Source organism: Arachis ipaensis, chromosome B3 (genome assembly GCF_059453495.1).
Source record: "Arachis ipaensis isolate K30076 ecotype BB chromosome B3, ASM5945349v1, whole genome shotgun sequence".
NCBI lineage: Eukaryota > Viridiplantae > Streptophyta > Magnoliopsida > Fabales > Fabaceae > Arachis > Arachis ipaensis.
The window spans coordinates 31,362,476-31,377,213 of NC_142438.1; the positions used below are offsets into that span (position 1 = coordinate 31,362,476).

Genomic DNA, 14,738 nt, shown 5'->3' on the forward strand with positions numbered 1-14,738 from the left:
CAAAAGCTCGGATTAAGCATCATTAATATTAACTAGTCATTGACCGACAAAAGAAAAAAAAAAGATTACAGTATTACACAGAATTAAAAAGTTATAATTATAATTATTAAATGTCTACAACATGCATAGGGTCCGCTAAGCGTAAAACACCGCCATTGGCAGCCTATATAAGAATGCGAAACTCTCTTCTGAATACTTCCTACGCTGGCTGTAATTTTTCAGTAAGCGGTTCTTGTTCCTCTTAAATTTGGTTTTCTGTGGTATTATTGTTCTTTATTTTCCCTTCTTTCTCAATTGTTGGGTTCTTTCTCTCTGCTATTACTTTGAATAATGGGATCAACACTCTACTGTGGGTGAATTCGGTGGCTCGGTTCAACAAAATTTCAACGGTGAATACGAGGGGAATTGGTGCTTTTGCAAAATCTGCTTGATTAGGGTTATAAAGAATGTATGATTCAACAATGGTGGGAGGAGAAACTCTATTATCTGCACGTTTCGGTAATGGGGATGGACCCCCCCCCCTTTCTTTGTTGGTTCTCTTTATAAAGATGTTTTTATGTTCAAATCTTTTGCATTTTGCTACTTAACGTCGGGGTCCATTGTAAAGATGTTTTTTTTTTTATGCAAATCATTGCTGTTATGGAATATATTCAAGTCCGAGAAAAGAAAAAAGGTTTGCTTTTTTATTGTGATGTTAGTTTTTGATTATCTTGGGAATGAATTGGTTTTGGAAAAGTTGTTTTTTCTTTATTTCCCAAACTATTTTTCTGCTATTGAATTACGGGCAATTGAGTTTTGCCATTTTGATAGTTTTGGGATGCCCTATTTTTTCTCTCTTCTTTTTATGATTTGGATGTGACTCTGGACTTTGAATTTATTTCAATTCTACCTTGCACAATGTATGTTTGAGCCGTTTGGGAAAAGAATTTGTTGCAGAATAATATATGATTGTCTTTTACAGCAGGACAAACTTAGTTGCAGAATTGTTTCAATTCTTTTGCAATGAATTTTTTACTATGTGGATCAAATAAGATGTTGTCCCTTGAAAAAGTAGTGTAATGATTTGTTGATGGTAAAATTGTGCGATAATTTTCATGATTTTTGTGACTTTTGAAAACTGAAATGTGTGGAAGGGTAATATACTTAGCTTTTTCTGTCCAATGATATTGAAATGTAACAATATATGTGGCCCTATGAAATTATGAATTGTGAAGAAGGATTTTAGTCCGAATGACCTGACCCTATGAATTTTTTATGAAAGATTTTAGTCCCTATGACCCGCTAAAATTGGATAAGATGATATATGTGGCCCTACGAAATTGAACTGTGGCAAAGTATCTTAGTCCTTATGACTCAAGAAAATCGGATACAATAATGTGTGGTCCTATGGAATTGAATTGTGATGAAGGATCATAGTCCCTATGACCCTAAAATATCGGATACAATGATACGTGGCCCTATGAAATCGAATTGTGGCGAAGGATCTTATCCCCTATAACCTGAATATATCGGATATGATAATATGCTTGACCCTTATATTGCAAAATGATGTTATTTTGCTTTTTTTGACCCATGAATATTGAAGTTTGATGGTATAGTTGATCCTATGACCTTAAAATTTGGTGAAGGGTTTCTTGTCTCCAATGTGGTTGGAATGTGGTAAAGGATCTCTTGGCTCCAAAATAGTATTTCCTTTCTCTAATGTGCTTTTGTTCATGCTTTGAAATTTATCAGAAAAGATAACAGTTAAATATGGTTTTTCTTATTGCAAGTAGCTTTGCATATATAAGCTCTCAAGAACTTAAAGGTGTTATAGATAATTATTTTGTTGAAATATGTTATGGATAAACAGAAAATAATTGAGTGACTGAATTCATTGTCAATTTGTGTTTTACAAAACTTTGTGTAAATCATTGCTCTTATGGAATATATTCATGTCTTTAAAAAGAAAAAAGGTTTGCTTTTGATTATTGGTGCTATCTTTTTATTATCTTGGGGATGAGTTGGTTTTGGAAAGGTTGGTTTTTCTTTATTTCCCCAACTATTTTTCTGTTATTGAATTACGGACAACTCAGTTTTGCCATTTGGATTTGGAAGTTCTGGGATGCACAATTTTCTCTTCCATTTTTATGATTTGGATGGGACTCTAGAGTTTGAATTTATTTCAATTCTACCTTGCACCTTGTATGCTTGAGCCATTTGGGAAAAGAATTTGTTGCAGAATTGTTTCAATTCTTTTGTGATAGCATTTTTTTTACTTTGTGGATCAAATAAGATTTTTTCCCTTGAAAAAGTTGTGTAATGATTTGTTGATGGTAAAATTGTGCAATAATGTTCATGATACATATGATCCTAGAAAACTGTATAGTGTGGAAGAGTTATTTAGTTGGCTTTTTCTGTCCAATCATATTGAAATGTAATGACATATGTGGCCTTATGGATTGTGAATTTGTGATGAAGGATCAGTAATTGTAATGATGATATATGTGGCTCTGCAAAATTGGATTGTGATGAAGGATCTTAGGCCCTATGACCCGATAAAATTGGATACAATGATGTGTGGCTCTACGAAATTGAATTGTGATGAAGGATCCATATGACCTGAAAAAATCGAATATGATGATATGCTTGACCCTTATGTTGCGAAATGATGATATTTGGCTTTTTGGACCTATGAATATTGAAGTTTGATGGTATAATTTACCTTGTGACGCTGAAATAGAGTTTTTGGCTCCAAAATAGAGTTTTCTTTCTCTGATGTGTTATTGTTCATGTTTTGAGATTTATTAAAACATTGAACAGTGAAATCTGGCTTTTCTCACTACAAGTAACGTTTGGATATATAAGCTGCTGCTCAAGAATTGAAAGATGTTATCAGAAAAATAATTGAGGGACTTTTCCTCTCAAATATTGAAGTTTGATGGTATATTTGACTATATGAAGTTGAAATGGTGAAGGATCACTTGGTTCCAAAATAGAGTTTTCTTTCTTTGATGTGTTCTGCTCATGCCTGAAATTTATTAGATAGCCAAATCTGGTTTTTCTCATGTACAAGTAAATTTGCATATATAGGCTGCTAATTGCTTCGAGATAATTGAAAGATGTTATAGATAAACAAAAAACAATTGAGTGATTGAATTCATTGTCAATTTGTTTATACAAAAAAAAGAGAAAAAAAAAACAGTACACACTCTTTGAATTTGTCATTCTAATTCTCTTTACTGATCTATTATGACAACATGTATGCTAATCTATGTCAATTAGTCTCATAGAGTCTGAGATTCTTCATTAATCCCAACTCAAGGGAGATGTGAGTTGGTGGAATACATCTTCACTGCAAGGAATTGTTCAGACCTCCCTTGAGATGGTCATATCCAAACTGTTGAATGCCCTGAGAAAACTAATGTAAAAAAAGAAATAGAAGATAAAAGAGAGAGAGCAAATGGTCTCATCATTAGGAATGGAAAGATTCTTCCGTTGTCTTCTAATTATTTCAAAGAATTTCATGATACAAATGTGGGTGAACATTTTGGATACTTTCGGACCTACAAGAGAATTTCTGGAGTGATGTATTTGGAAGGGATGAAAAGACAAATTCTGCAATACATCAAAGAATGTGAGGTCTGCTAAAGGAATAAGCACCAGACATTGTTACTTGCTAGCCTGTTATAACCATTACCAATTCCCATAAATGTTTGGTCTGATGTATCTATGGACTACATTGGGGGACTATATTGGTTTTGGAAATAGACACTATTTTGATATTTTGGTGGTTGTGGATAAGATGACTAAATATGCTCATTTTTTTAGTTTAGCAGCATACCTTTACACAGTCAAGGAAGTAGTTGATTTGTTGTCAAAGAAGTGGTGCAATTTCATGGTTTTCTAAATTCAATTGTTCGAGATAAATTATTCAAGAGAAAATTTTGGGGTGAGTTCAAGGAAGTTGGGACCACCCTTAAGATGAGTTCAACTTATCATCCACAAATGGAAGGTCAACGTGGGTTGTCAATAAATGCTTGGAAACCTACTTAAGGTGTCTTATAGGTTCCAAGCCAAGACAATGGCCTAAATGGCTAGCTGTGGGTAGGACATTAACAAATTGTATGATTAATTGATCAAAACAATTAGAGTCTAGGAGTGAATTATTTTAATTAGAAGACAACACTACATTCAGAAAGAGTGGAAGGGAGAAGAGCATACCGGCATTCGCTAAAACAGATATATAATAAATTTCCCTTTGGAACTTAATTTTTGCAAGAACCATTCATTTTGTTAGACTGATCATCTATATTCACTTGTTCATTAGAGAATTGAGATATAACAATAGCAACAAATGTTTTAAGTTGCAAAACTATCTTGCCATAACAACTTTCTCATTCAGAAAATCCTTTTTACAATTCCATAGGAATGAAAGCAAAATGGAAAGTGTCCATAAGAAAAAGAATGAAGTGCCTTATGGATAAATGTCTCTCAACTAATTTATCTACATCCCAATAGCATGATCTACATCCCATTCAAGTGAGAATCGATGTTTAGAAACTCATCGTGACTGCATGGAATTGTGAGACCACCCATTGGATGATCATATCCATATTCTTCTTCAACTTGACTCAACAATTCTTGAAATAAAGGTTGGTTCAAGTATGATATCGGAATCACGAACCGCCTCATGTTGTCTCCAACGTAGACTGCAAGGTAGCCTTTTGGTACATCAATCCCCTTGGAAATTGTTTTTGTTGCCCTTTTAATACTTGGAATGCGGAAACCCATGTTGTATAGTGGTTTTTTCAAAGAACTTGTATGAGAAATAAGTGTTTGAGTTAGGATACTTGAGGATGCAAATGACTTGTGTTGCTTTAGAACCTCAAGAAATTTGGTATATATAGATATAGATGCTAAGGGAAGTAGGGAACCTTCAAATCAATTTCCAACTGAAATTATTTTTGATGAGTGATATGGGATCACATGGCATTGTCTTGGAGGTGTTTCTATGGATTTGCTAAGTTGAAAAGGATTGCATACCCCACTTTCTGATACAGTGACTAACAAATTACCCTCTTGAAAGCAAAGACATATGCATAGCATAGGTGACACCAAAAATATGTCCATGCATTAAACCATACATAATCTATTAATAGATATGCTTTAGACATCACACATTCTCTTTTTCTTCTTTCTTTTTTTCTCTCCCTTAGATTGACATTGATGTTGACATGCATCTGCGAGGTGCCAACTTATACCAGATTGACTTTGAAAAATAGTGTTACAAAGAGAACCAACATAGCATACATGATAACATGATAACATGCGAGTGTATATGTTCATAAAGTTCAAAGCATCCTCCAATCAGACTATAGATTTTGATTTATATATGCACTGAATTCTTTCTTTTTTCTGGATAAAGATCATACAACAGTTAGATTCCTTTTTATTATTCTGAATTTTTGTAAGAACCATTGTATCATACCAAGAAAGACCTGTTACGGCCGGGCCCAAATCCTCCACGGGTCGGCCCGATCCGAGCGTCACCCGACCCGAGCACCACCCGACCCGAACGGTCAAGGGTGAGGCGTCCCGCAACCGACCCGGACACGCGTCCCAGACAGCTCACTTACAGCTGTGGGAGAACGTCTCGGAAAAAGTGGGTCTGTCCTTGTAGGGCCCACCTCTGACACAGCATATAAGGGGAAGGTTTTACCCTTCCCCCAAGGTACGTCACACATCACTCTCCCCCTTTTTCGCCTGCACATTACTGACTAGAGCGTCGGAGTGTCTTTGCAGGTGACACCTCCCTTTACAAGAAGTGCTCGTGACCCCGCCTACACCAGATCGGCAGTTCACAACGAGACGAGACCCCTCATCACCAACCAGTATACCAACCCGATCCGTCCGGTACCCGACCTACCGAACATTGGCGCCGTCTGTGGGAAACTCGTCCATGAACTTCGTAGTGGTCCAAGGTGAGACAGCCCGCGAGGCCGAGCCCGTAGGGGACCCCGCCGCGACTGCTCCCCGGCAGCGCACAGGATCCCCTCCGAGACACACACCACAACCTCACGAGAGACGTCCCTTCGGGGGAACTGGCGACAACCACGCCAGAATAATGCAAGAGCTACGCCACAGAATGCAAGAATTTGAACGTCGGCTGGCGGAAAGAGAACACGATCAGCACACCCCAGAACAAAGCCACTCCCGCTCCCACTCAAGGAGCCACTCCAGACGCACGCCCAGCCCGCAAGCTGAGTCCGAGAGCGCTGGAGAAAGGGGACGCGCGAGAAGACGCCATGACCCCGTCATTTATGCCAGGCATGAGAGGCGACGTACTATAGATCGCGGAACCGAAGACGCCCGTGGGGAGAACGATGAAGGGAGAACGACGAGAACACGAGGACCCGTGATAATGGGAGCGACCCCATTTCATCGTTCCACACTCGAAGTCCGGCTGCCAAAACATTTTGACAAGCCCACGGACATGAGGTATGACGGAACGCAAGACCCTCTGGAGCACCTCACGGCCTTCGAGGCCAGGATGAACCTGGAGAGAGTGGGGGACGAGGTAAGATGCCGCGCTTTTCCGGTCACCCTGGCAGGACCTGTAATACGGTGGTTCAATAACCTCCCGCAGGGCTCGGTGACCGGCTTCGCGGACATCAGCCATGCCTTCTTAGCCCAATTCACGACCAGAATTGTAAAGGCGAAGCACCCAATCAACCTACTTGGGGTGACCCAACGACCCGACGAGTCGACCAGGAAATACCTAGACAGATTCAACGACGAGTGCCTGGAAATTGACGGGCTGACAGACTTAGTGGCAATCCTGTGTTTGACGAACGGACTCCTGAACGAGGATTTCAGAAAGCACCTCACTACGAAGCCAGTATGGACAATGCAGGAGATCCAATGTGTGGCTAAGGAGTACATTAATGACGAAGAAGTCAGCCGGATCGTGGCTGCCAATAAACGGCAACCCCCCTACACCCAAACCCAACACCAAGAGGGCGGAGAAAGGCGAAAGGAACACGCCAGGGACGGCGGTCCGAGCAAAACACCAAGGCCGTTTCCCCGAGTCGGGAAGTTCACCAACTACACCCTCCTGGCGGCACCAATCGTGGAAGTTTACCAACAGATAGCCGTGAAAGGAATACTGTCGAAATCCCGACCTCTGAAGGACCGAACAGGAGGAAACAAGAGCCTTTATTGCGAATATCACAAGGGGTACGGACACAAGACCCAAGATTACTTCGACCTGAAGGATGCGCTAGAGCAAGCAATCAGGGATGGGAAGCTCGCCGAATTCTCCCACCTCATTAGAGAACCAAGGAGACGGAATCGCGACCACGAAGGCGAAGACAGGCCCCGGCAATAAGGCGACGCCAAGAACCGGAGGGAGACGACCACGGCCTCACGGTGGTGAACGTGGTAACTGCCAGGAATTCGGCCCCGAGGTCGAAAGCGGCACAGAAGAAAGACGCTAGGATCCTGGCCGTCTCCTCCTCATCTGCGAGAAATTCTTGGAGGCTCCCATCCATCTCCTTTGGTCCCGAAGACCAGTGGTTTGACGAGATACTGGAAAGTCCCCCTATGGTCATTACGGCCAGAGTCAGAACCGGCCTCGTCAAGCGGATCCTCGTGAATACGGGAGCGGACTCGAACATCATGTTCCGCAACGTATTTGACGTCTTGGGGCTGCGTGACACCGACCTAGCGACCCACCAGCACGATGTGGTAGGGTTAGGCGACCACTTCATCAAGCCGGACGGGATCATCTCCCTCCCGACCTCAGTGGGACAAGGACAGGGGCGGAGGACAGTAATGGCAGAATTTGTGGTCTTGCGAGATTCCACAGCTTACAACAACATTTTAGGGAGAAAAATCATCAACGACCTTGGCGCGGCGATCAGCACGAAACTGCTTGTAATGAAGTTTGTACCTGATGACGGATCTATAAGATCCATCAAAGGAGACCTGAAAACGGCAGTTGCCTGCGACCACACCAGCCTCTCCTTGAAGAAAAAGTCTAAAGAAGCATCAGGGGTTTTTCTAGCCGACCTGGACGCCAGAATAGATGACAAACCCAGACCCGAACCTGAGGGGGACCTGGAAAAATTTAAGGTCGGAGACACGGAGGAGAAGTTCACGTTCATAAACAGAAATCTCCCCCATGGATTGAAGGGACCTTTAATGGAGATGATCAGAGCCAATGCCGACCTGTTCGCTTGGACACCGGCCGACATGCCGGGGATAGATCCCCGACTCATGTCGCACTATCTGGCCGTCAAGCCGGAAGCCCAACCAGTGGCCCAAAGGAGGAGGAAGATGTCGCAGGAAAGGGCAGAGGAGGTGGCCAGGCAGACGGCCAGCCTCCTCGAAGCGGGGTTCATCCGAGAGCTGGACTACTCGACTTGGCTATCGAACACGGTCTTGGTGAAAAATCACAACGGGAGGTGGAGAATGTGCGTGGACTACTCCGACCTCAACAAGGCATGCCCCAAGGACTGCTATCCCCTTCCCAACATCGACGCACTCGTCGACGCGGCGGCGGGATACCGGTATCTGAGCTTCATGGACGCTTACTCTGGATACAATCAGATACCGATGCACCAGCCCGACGAAGACAAAACGGCGTTTATAACGCCTGGAGGGATCTATTGCTACAAGGTGATGCCGTTTGGCTTGAAAAACGCTGGATGATAACCCAGAGAGGGGTAGAAGCCAACCCAGAGAAATGCCAAGCGATTCTCCAGATGAAAAGCCCAGGTTGTATCAAAAAAGTACAGCGATTGGCAGGGAGGCTGACGGCGTTATCCCATTTTCTCGGCGCATCGGCAGCAAAAGTCCTGCCCTTTTTCAATCTGATGAAATAGGGGATAGTGTTCGAATGGACCCCTGTGTGTGAGAAAGCGTTCAACCACTTCAAATAGATCCTGGCATCACCTCCGGTGCTCGGGAAACCAATGGCCGAAGAACCACTCTACCTCTACCTGGCCGTAATGGAGGAAGCGCTTGCAGCAGTGCTGGTACGGGAGGAAGGGAAGGCTCAGCAACCAATTTACTTTGTAAGCAGGGCGTTACAAGGAGTAGAGTTGAGGTATAGCAAATTGGAGAAGCTGGCGCTGGCACTCCTAACCTCCTCCCGAAGGCTGAGGCAATACTTCCAGAGCCACCGTGTTGTCGTGAGAACGGACCAAGCAATTCGCCAAGTACTCCAAAAGCCTGATTTGGCAGGAAGGATGATGACTTGGGTCATCGAGCTCTCCCAATATGATTTACAGTACGAGCCCCGACATGCAATCAAGGCCCAGGCAATGACAGATTTCCTAGTGGAGGTAACAAGCGATCCCCAGAGGAAACGGGCACACGGTGGAGGCTCCATGTGGACGGGGCCTCCAACCAGACGTCCGGGGGAGCCGGGGTCATCTTAGAAAGCCCAGCCGGGGTCGTATACAAGCAATCGACCAAGTTCGAATTCTCCGTATCGAACAACCAAGCAGAATATGAAGCCCTCTTGGGAGGACTGACCCTAGCCTGGGAAGTCGGGGCGACAAGGCTGGAAGCGTGCAGCAACTCACAGGTCGTCACCTCGCAAGTGAACGGAAGCTATCAAGCAAGAGACCCGTTGCTGCAAAGGTATTTGGAAAAGGTTAGAGAATTGACCAGGCAATTTCAGGAAGTCACGGTCCAACACGTTCCAAGGGAGAAGAACACACGGGCAGACCTCCTATCTAAACTAGCAAGCACAAAACCGGGAGCGGACAACCGGTCCCTCATCCAGGGCATGGTAAAGGAGCCAACGGCTGCTTTCCATTTGACGGAATCAAGCCCCTCCTGGTTGGACCCCATCACAAACTTCCTGGAACATGGCAAACTACCTGATGATGAGAAGACAACCAAAACGTTGAGAAGGGAGGCAGCCAAATATGCAATCATACAAGGACAACTGTTCAGAAAGGGACTCAGCCAACCCCTATTGAAGTGCTTGCACCCCGACCAGACGGACTACGTACTTAGAGAAGTCCACGAGGGATGCTACGGCCACCACATCGGGGGCAAAGCCCTAGTAAGGAAGCTCATCCGAGCTGGGTATTACTGGCCATCAATGATGAAAGACTCCAGGGAATTTGTCAGAAAATGCGTCAAGTGTCAAGAAAACGCCAACTTCCACAAAGCGCCGGCTTCCGAGCTGAGCCTACTAACGTCTACCCGACCTTTCGCTCAATGGGGAGTCGACCTCTTGGGGCCCTTCCCGGTTGGCCCAGGACAAGTTAAGTATCTCATAGTTGCCATCGACTATTACACCAAATGGATAGAGGCTGAACCACTAGCCAGCATATCCTCATCCAATTGCAGGAAGTTCATGTGGAGACAGGTGATAACCCGTTTCGGCATCCCGGAGGTCGTCATTTCGGATAATGAGACACAATTCACTGACAAGAAGTTCACGGAATTCTTCACCGGCCTGGGGATAAAACAAAAGTTTTCCTCAGTTGAACATCCCCAGACGAATGGACAAGTGGAGTCCGCAAACAAAGTCATCCTACTAGGCCTCAAGAAGCGCTTAGACAACAAGAAAGGCGCATGGCCCGACGAGCTCGCTTCGGTCCTCTGGTCCTACCGGACAACCGAGCAAAGCTCCACGGGGGAAACCCCCTTTCGCCTAACATACGGGGTCGACGTGGTGATACCTGTGGAAATTGGCGAACCGAGTCCACGACTACTTCTCGCAGGAGTAGACGAAGCAGTGGAAAAGGACCTGGTGGACGAGACCAGAGAGATGGCCCACTTGTCAGAAACAGCACTGAAACAAAGAATAGCTCTGCGCTACAACACTAAAGTCCTTAGGAGGAAATTTGAGGAAAGAGACCTCGTCCTGCGACACAACGACGTCGATTTACCAACCCCAGGAGAAAGAAAGCTGGCGGCAAACTGGGAAGGTCCCTACAGAATCAAAGAAGTGCTCGACAAGGGCGCCTACAAGCTGGAGAGACTCGACAGTAAAGAAATCCCAAGAACGTGGAATGCAGGTAACCTAAGGAGATTCTATTCGTAGCTTGGGCACACCGGCCAAGCGGCCTGACGAGCCAATAGATGCTTACTCTATTCACGTGTTAATTCTTAGCTATTTATCTTTATCAAGTACCTGCCATGTTCACAAATTTGTCTGGCTAACGACTAATTTTTACTTGTCTAAATTCTTTTATCTACTATTCTCCAATACCTATTCTACACAATCGCGTTCTTCAACGGCAACCTGGGACTGATCACCCCGGGAGCCAGTCGAATCATAGCCATGACTAACGGCCGCGATAACATGACCAAGACGGTTCCAACCGTTACCAACATAAACGGCAAAACGGACACAAACAATAAGTCCACACCAGAAAAACGGTAACAAAACATAGGTGCTACTAAACAAACAGAATAAAGGCGATAATAAAAGGCCGACCAGGCGACCACTAAAAAGTAGCAAAGGTCTCAACAGTTATAACAAGTATCTTACAAAGCCACACAAAAACACAAAGTTACAAGAGATCATTTTCGAGGCATATCAACAATCTTGCCGTCCTGGATTGTTTCGACGACTCCAATAGCCGACGTATCGAATTCCGGGGCCACGATCTTCACTTGGGCCTTGAGGGCTTCTTCGGTCATAAAGATTGCGTTCTTCCCCTGTTCCCTGACCGTCTTATATTTCCTTTTCAACTCTCCCGCCTCGGCTCACGCAGCCTCAGCCGACGAGACGGCCGCGTCGCGCTCCTTCTCCACAGCGACCACCCGACCTTGCGCGGCGTTAAGCTGGCTCTCTAGAGTCATCTCCCGCTCGGTTAGACGAGAGACGGTGGCGTCGGAGGCATTCATTTTTTCCTCAAATGACGCAGCCCTCTCCTCGGCATCCTTCCACCCCCTCTCCGCCGCGGCCAGTTGTTCCTGAAACTTTTCGACCTGGACCTTAAACTCGTTGTTGGCTTTGGCAGCGGTATCAAGTTTCCTTCGCAACGCCTGCATACCCGACAACTCGAACTCGGCCTTCCGGGCTATCACAGCTCCGCGAAGAAGTGTTCGATACATCCACCTCGCCTGCCCCGTCAAGTCGGTGCCAAGGAAGTGCTCCTCCGTGCCAGGAATCAGCTGGGAGTCGATGAAAGTCCCAGCATCAAAAATTTTTTCCATCACGGTGAGGGTTCCTTCCGGGCTGGCGGAGGCCCTCAGCCTCTTAGGAGTATGAACAGTTTCCACATCGTCATCTTCTTGGCGGGTAGAGGGCGAATGACCAACAACGGCTGCCTCTTCGGGAATAGGGGAAGCCTGCGCCCCGGCCGAATTCTTTTCGGTCATGGCGGTGTCCTGGGGAGACGGCACGGCCTGATCCTCCTTCTCCCAGGAAGGGCCTTCCGACTTCCCGGCCTCCTTCTCGTCAGCATTCTCCTCATCGCTGTCCTCCAAGAAGGTCTTGACTAGATTTTCGAGCCCGGTCACCGAAGCAGACATCTCCACTACAACAGAAAAACAAATACGTTAGTCGTGAAGTCGGAAGAAGAAATCAAACAACAAACAATGCAAAAGCACAAGACAGAACAGCTCACAAATATAATTTCTGGCGGACTCCCGTTCACCCATAAGGAGGTGGGGGTTCACGGGGTTCTTCCCAAAAAGAGCAAACAGCACATCGGCAATCCTCTTATTTACAAGGGACATTCCCTTGTAGGTCACCTTAATGAAAGAATTAGACCCTGCCCCAAAGCTCCAATAAGTCGGGATGAGGCGTTCCCCCTCTAACGATAACCAAAAGGGATGACGACCTTTAACGGGGTGAACTTTGAAGAATTTGTCCTTGAACCCATGATAAGAGTCCTCGAACAGGCCAAATATCCTCTGGCCTTGGGCAGACCGGAAGGACAGGAACCCTTTCCTCGCCTTCCCTTGTTTGGAAGGGTTGGTAAGTGGTGCACGAAATTGTGATGTCCAGGCTCGAGCAATCCCTGGTAATGGCTCCAAAGCTTGGTGCTTTGATCTTAATTCATAATTGTCACAACTTCGATACAACTAACCAGCAAGTGCACTGGGTCGTCCAAGTAATACCTTACGTGAGTAAGGGTCGAATCCCACGGAGATTGTTGGTATGAAGCAAGCTATGGTCACCTTGTAAATCTCAGTCAGGCAGATATAAAGTGATAATGGTGTTTTCGAATATTAATTAATAAAATAGGGATAGAGATACTTATGTAATTCATTGGTAGGAATTTCAGATAAGCGAATGGAGATGCTTTTCGTTCCTCTGAACCTCTGCTTTCCTGCTGTCTTCATTCAATCAGTCTTACTCCTTTCCATGGCTGGCTTTATGTGATACATCACCACTGTCAATGGCTACTTTCGGTCATCTCACGGGAAAATGATCCAATGCCCTGTCACGGCACGGCTAATCGTCTGGAGGCATCACCCTTGCCAATGGCTTCATCTTATCCTCTCAGTGAATAATATGCTCACGCACCCTGTCACGGCACGACTATTCATCTGTCGGTTCTCGATCATGCTGGAATAGGATTTACTATCCTTTTGCGTCTGTCACTAACGCCCTGCAATCGCGAGTTAGGAGCTCGTCACAGTCATTCAATCATTGAATCCTACTCGGAATACCACAGACAAGGTTTAGACCTTCCGGATTCTCTTGAATGCCGCCATCATTCTAGCTTACGCCACGAAGATTCTGGTTAGGAGATCTAAGAGATACTCATTCTAGCTTAATTCATGTAGAACAGAAGTGTTTGTCAGGCACGCGTTCATAAGGGAGAAGGATGATGAGCGTCACACATAATCATCACGTTCTTGGGTGCGAATGGATATCTTAGAAGTGAAATAAGAAGAATTGAATAGAAAACAGTAGTACTTTGCATTAATCTTTGAGGAACAGCAGAGCTCCACACCTTAATCTATGGAGTGTAGAAACTCTACCGTTGAAAATACATAAGTGAAAGGTCCAGGCATGGCCGAGATGGCCAGCCCCCTATTGTGATCTAAGATAGCATACAACTGATCAAAAGATTCCTAATACAATAGTAAAAGGTCCTATTTATAATAAACTAGTCACTAGGGTTTACATGAGTAAGTAATTGATGCATAAATCCACTTCTGGGGCCCACTTGGTATGTGTTTGGGCTGAGCTTTAAGTGTTGCACGTGCAGAGGCCATTTGTAGAGTTGAACGCCAGTTTCTGTGCAAGTTTGGGCGTTCAACTCTGGTTTTGGATCCTTTTCTGGCGCTGGACGCCAGATTTGGGCAGAAGGCTGGCGTTGAACGCCAGTTTACGTCGTCAATTCTTGGCCAAAGTATGGACTATTATATATTGCTGGAAAGCCCTGGATGTCTACTTTCCAACACAATTGGAAGCGCGCCATTTTGAGTTCTGTAGCTCCAGAAAATCCACTTTGAGTGCAGGGAGTTCAGAATCCAACAGCATCAGCAGTCCTTCTTCAACCTCTGAATCTGATTTTTGCTCAAATCCCTCAATTTCAGCCAGAAAATACCTGAAATCACAGAAAAACACACAAACTCATAGTAAAGTCCAGAAATGTGAATTTAACATAAAAACTAATGAAAACATCCCTAAAAGTAACTAGATCCTACTAAAAACATACTAAAAACAATGTCAAAAAGCGTATAAATTGTCCGCTCATCACAACACCAAACTTAAATTGTTGCTTGTCCCCAAGCAACTGTAAATCAATTAGGATAAAAAGAAG

The 14,738-nt window shown here is 44.6% G+C and overlaps 2 protein-coding genes across 2 annotated transcripts; one reads left to right on the forward strand and one right to left on the reverse strand.

Annotated features, from left to right (window-relative positions):
- Positions 1-4,364: 4,364 nt before the first annotated feature.
- LOC148570202 (auxin-induced protein X10A-like) lies at positions 4,365-4,845 on the reverse strand. The gene has a single exon (XM_088508573.1). It carries the CDS (start codon positions 4,771-4,773, stop codon positions 4,507-4,509), a length of 267 nt encoding a protein of 88 aa, XP_088364699.1. The 5' UTR covers positions 4,774-4,845; the 3' UTR covers positions 4,365-4,506.
- Positions 4,846-7,584: 2,739 nt separating this feature from the next.
- Positions 7,585-8,899, forward strand: LOC148570203 (uncharacterized). Its single transcript, XM_088506902.1, has 2 exons — positions 7,585-8,552; positions 8,791-8,899. The coding sequence occupies exons 1-2, from the start codon at positions 7,585-7,587 to the stop codon at positions 8,897-8,899; spliced, it is 1,077 nt and encodes a 358-aa protein (XP_088363028.1).
- Positions 8,900-14,738: the final 5,839 nt, after the last annotated feature.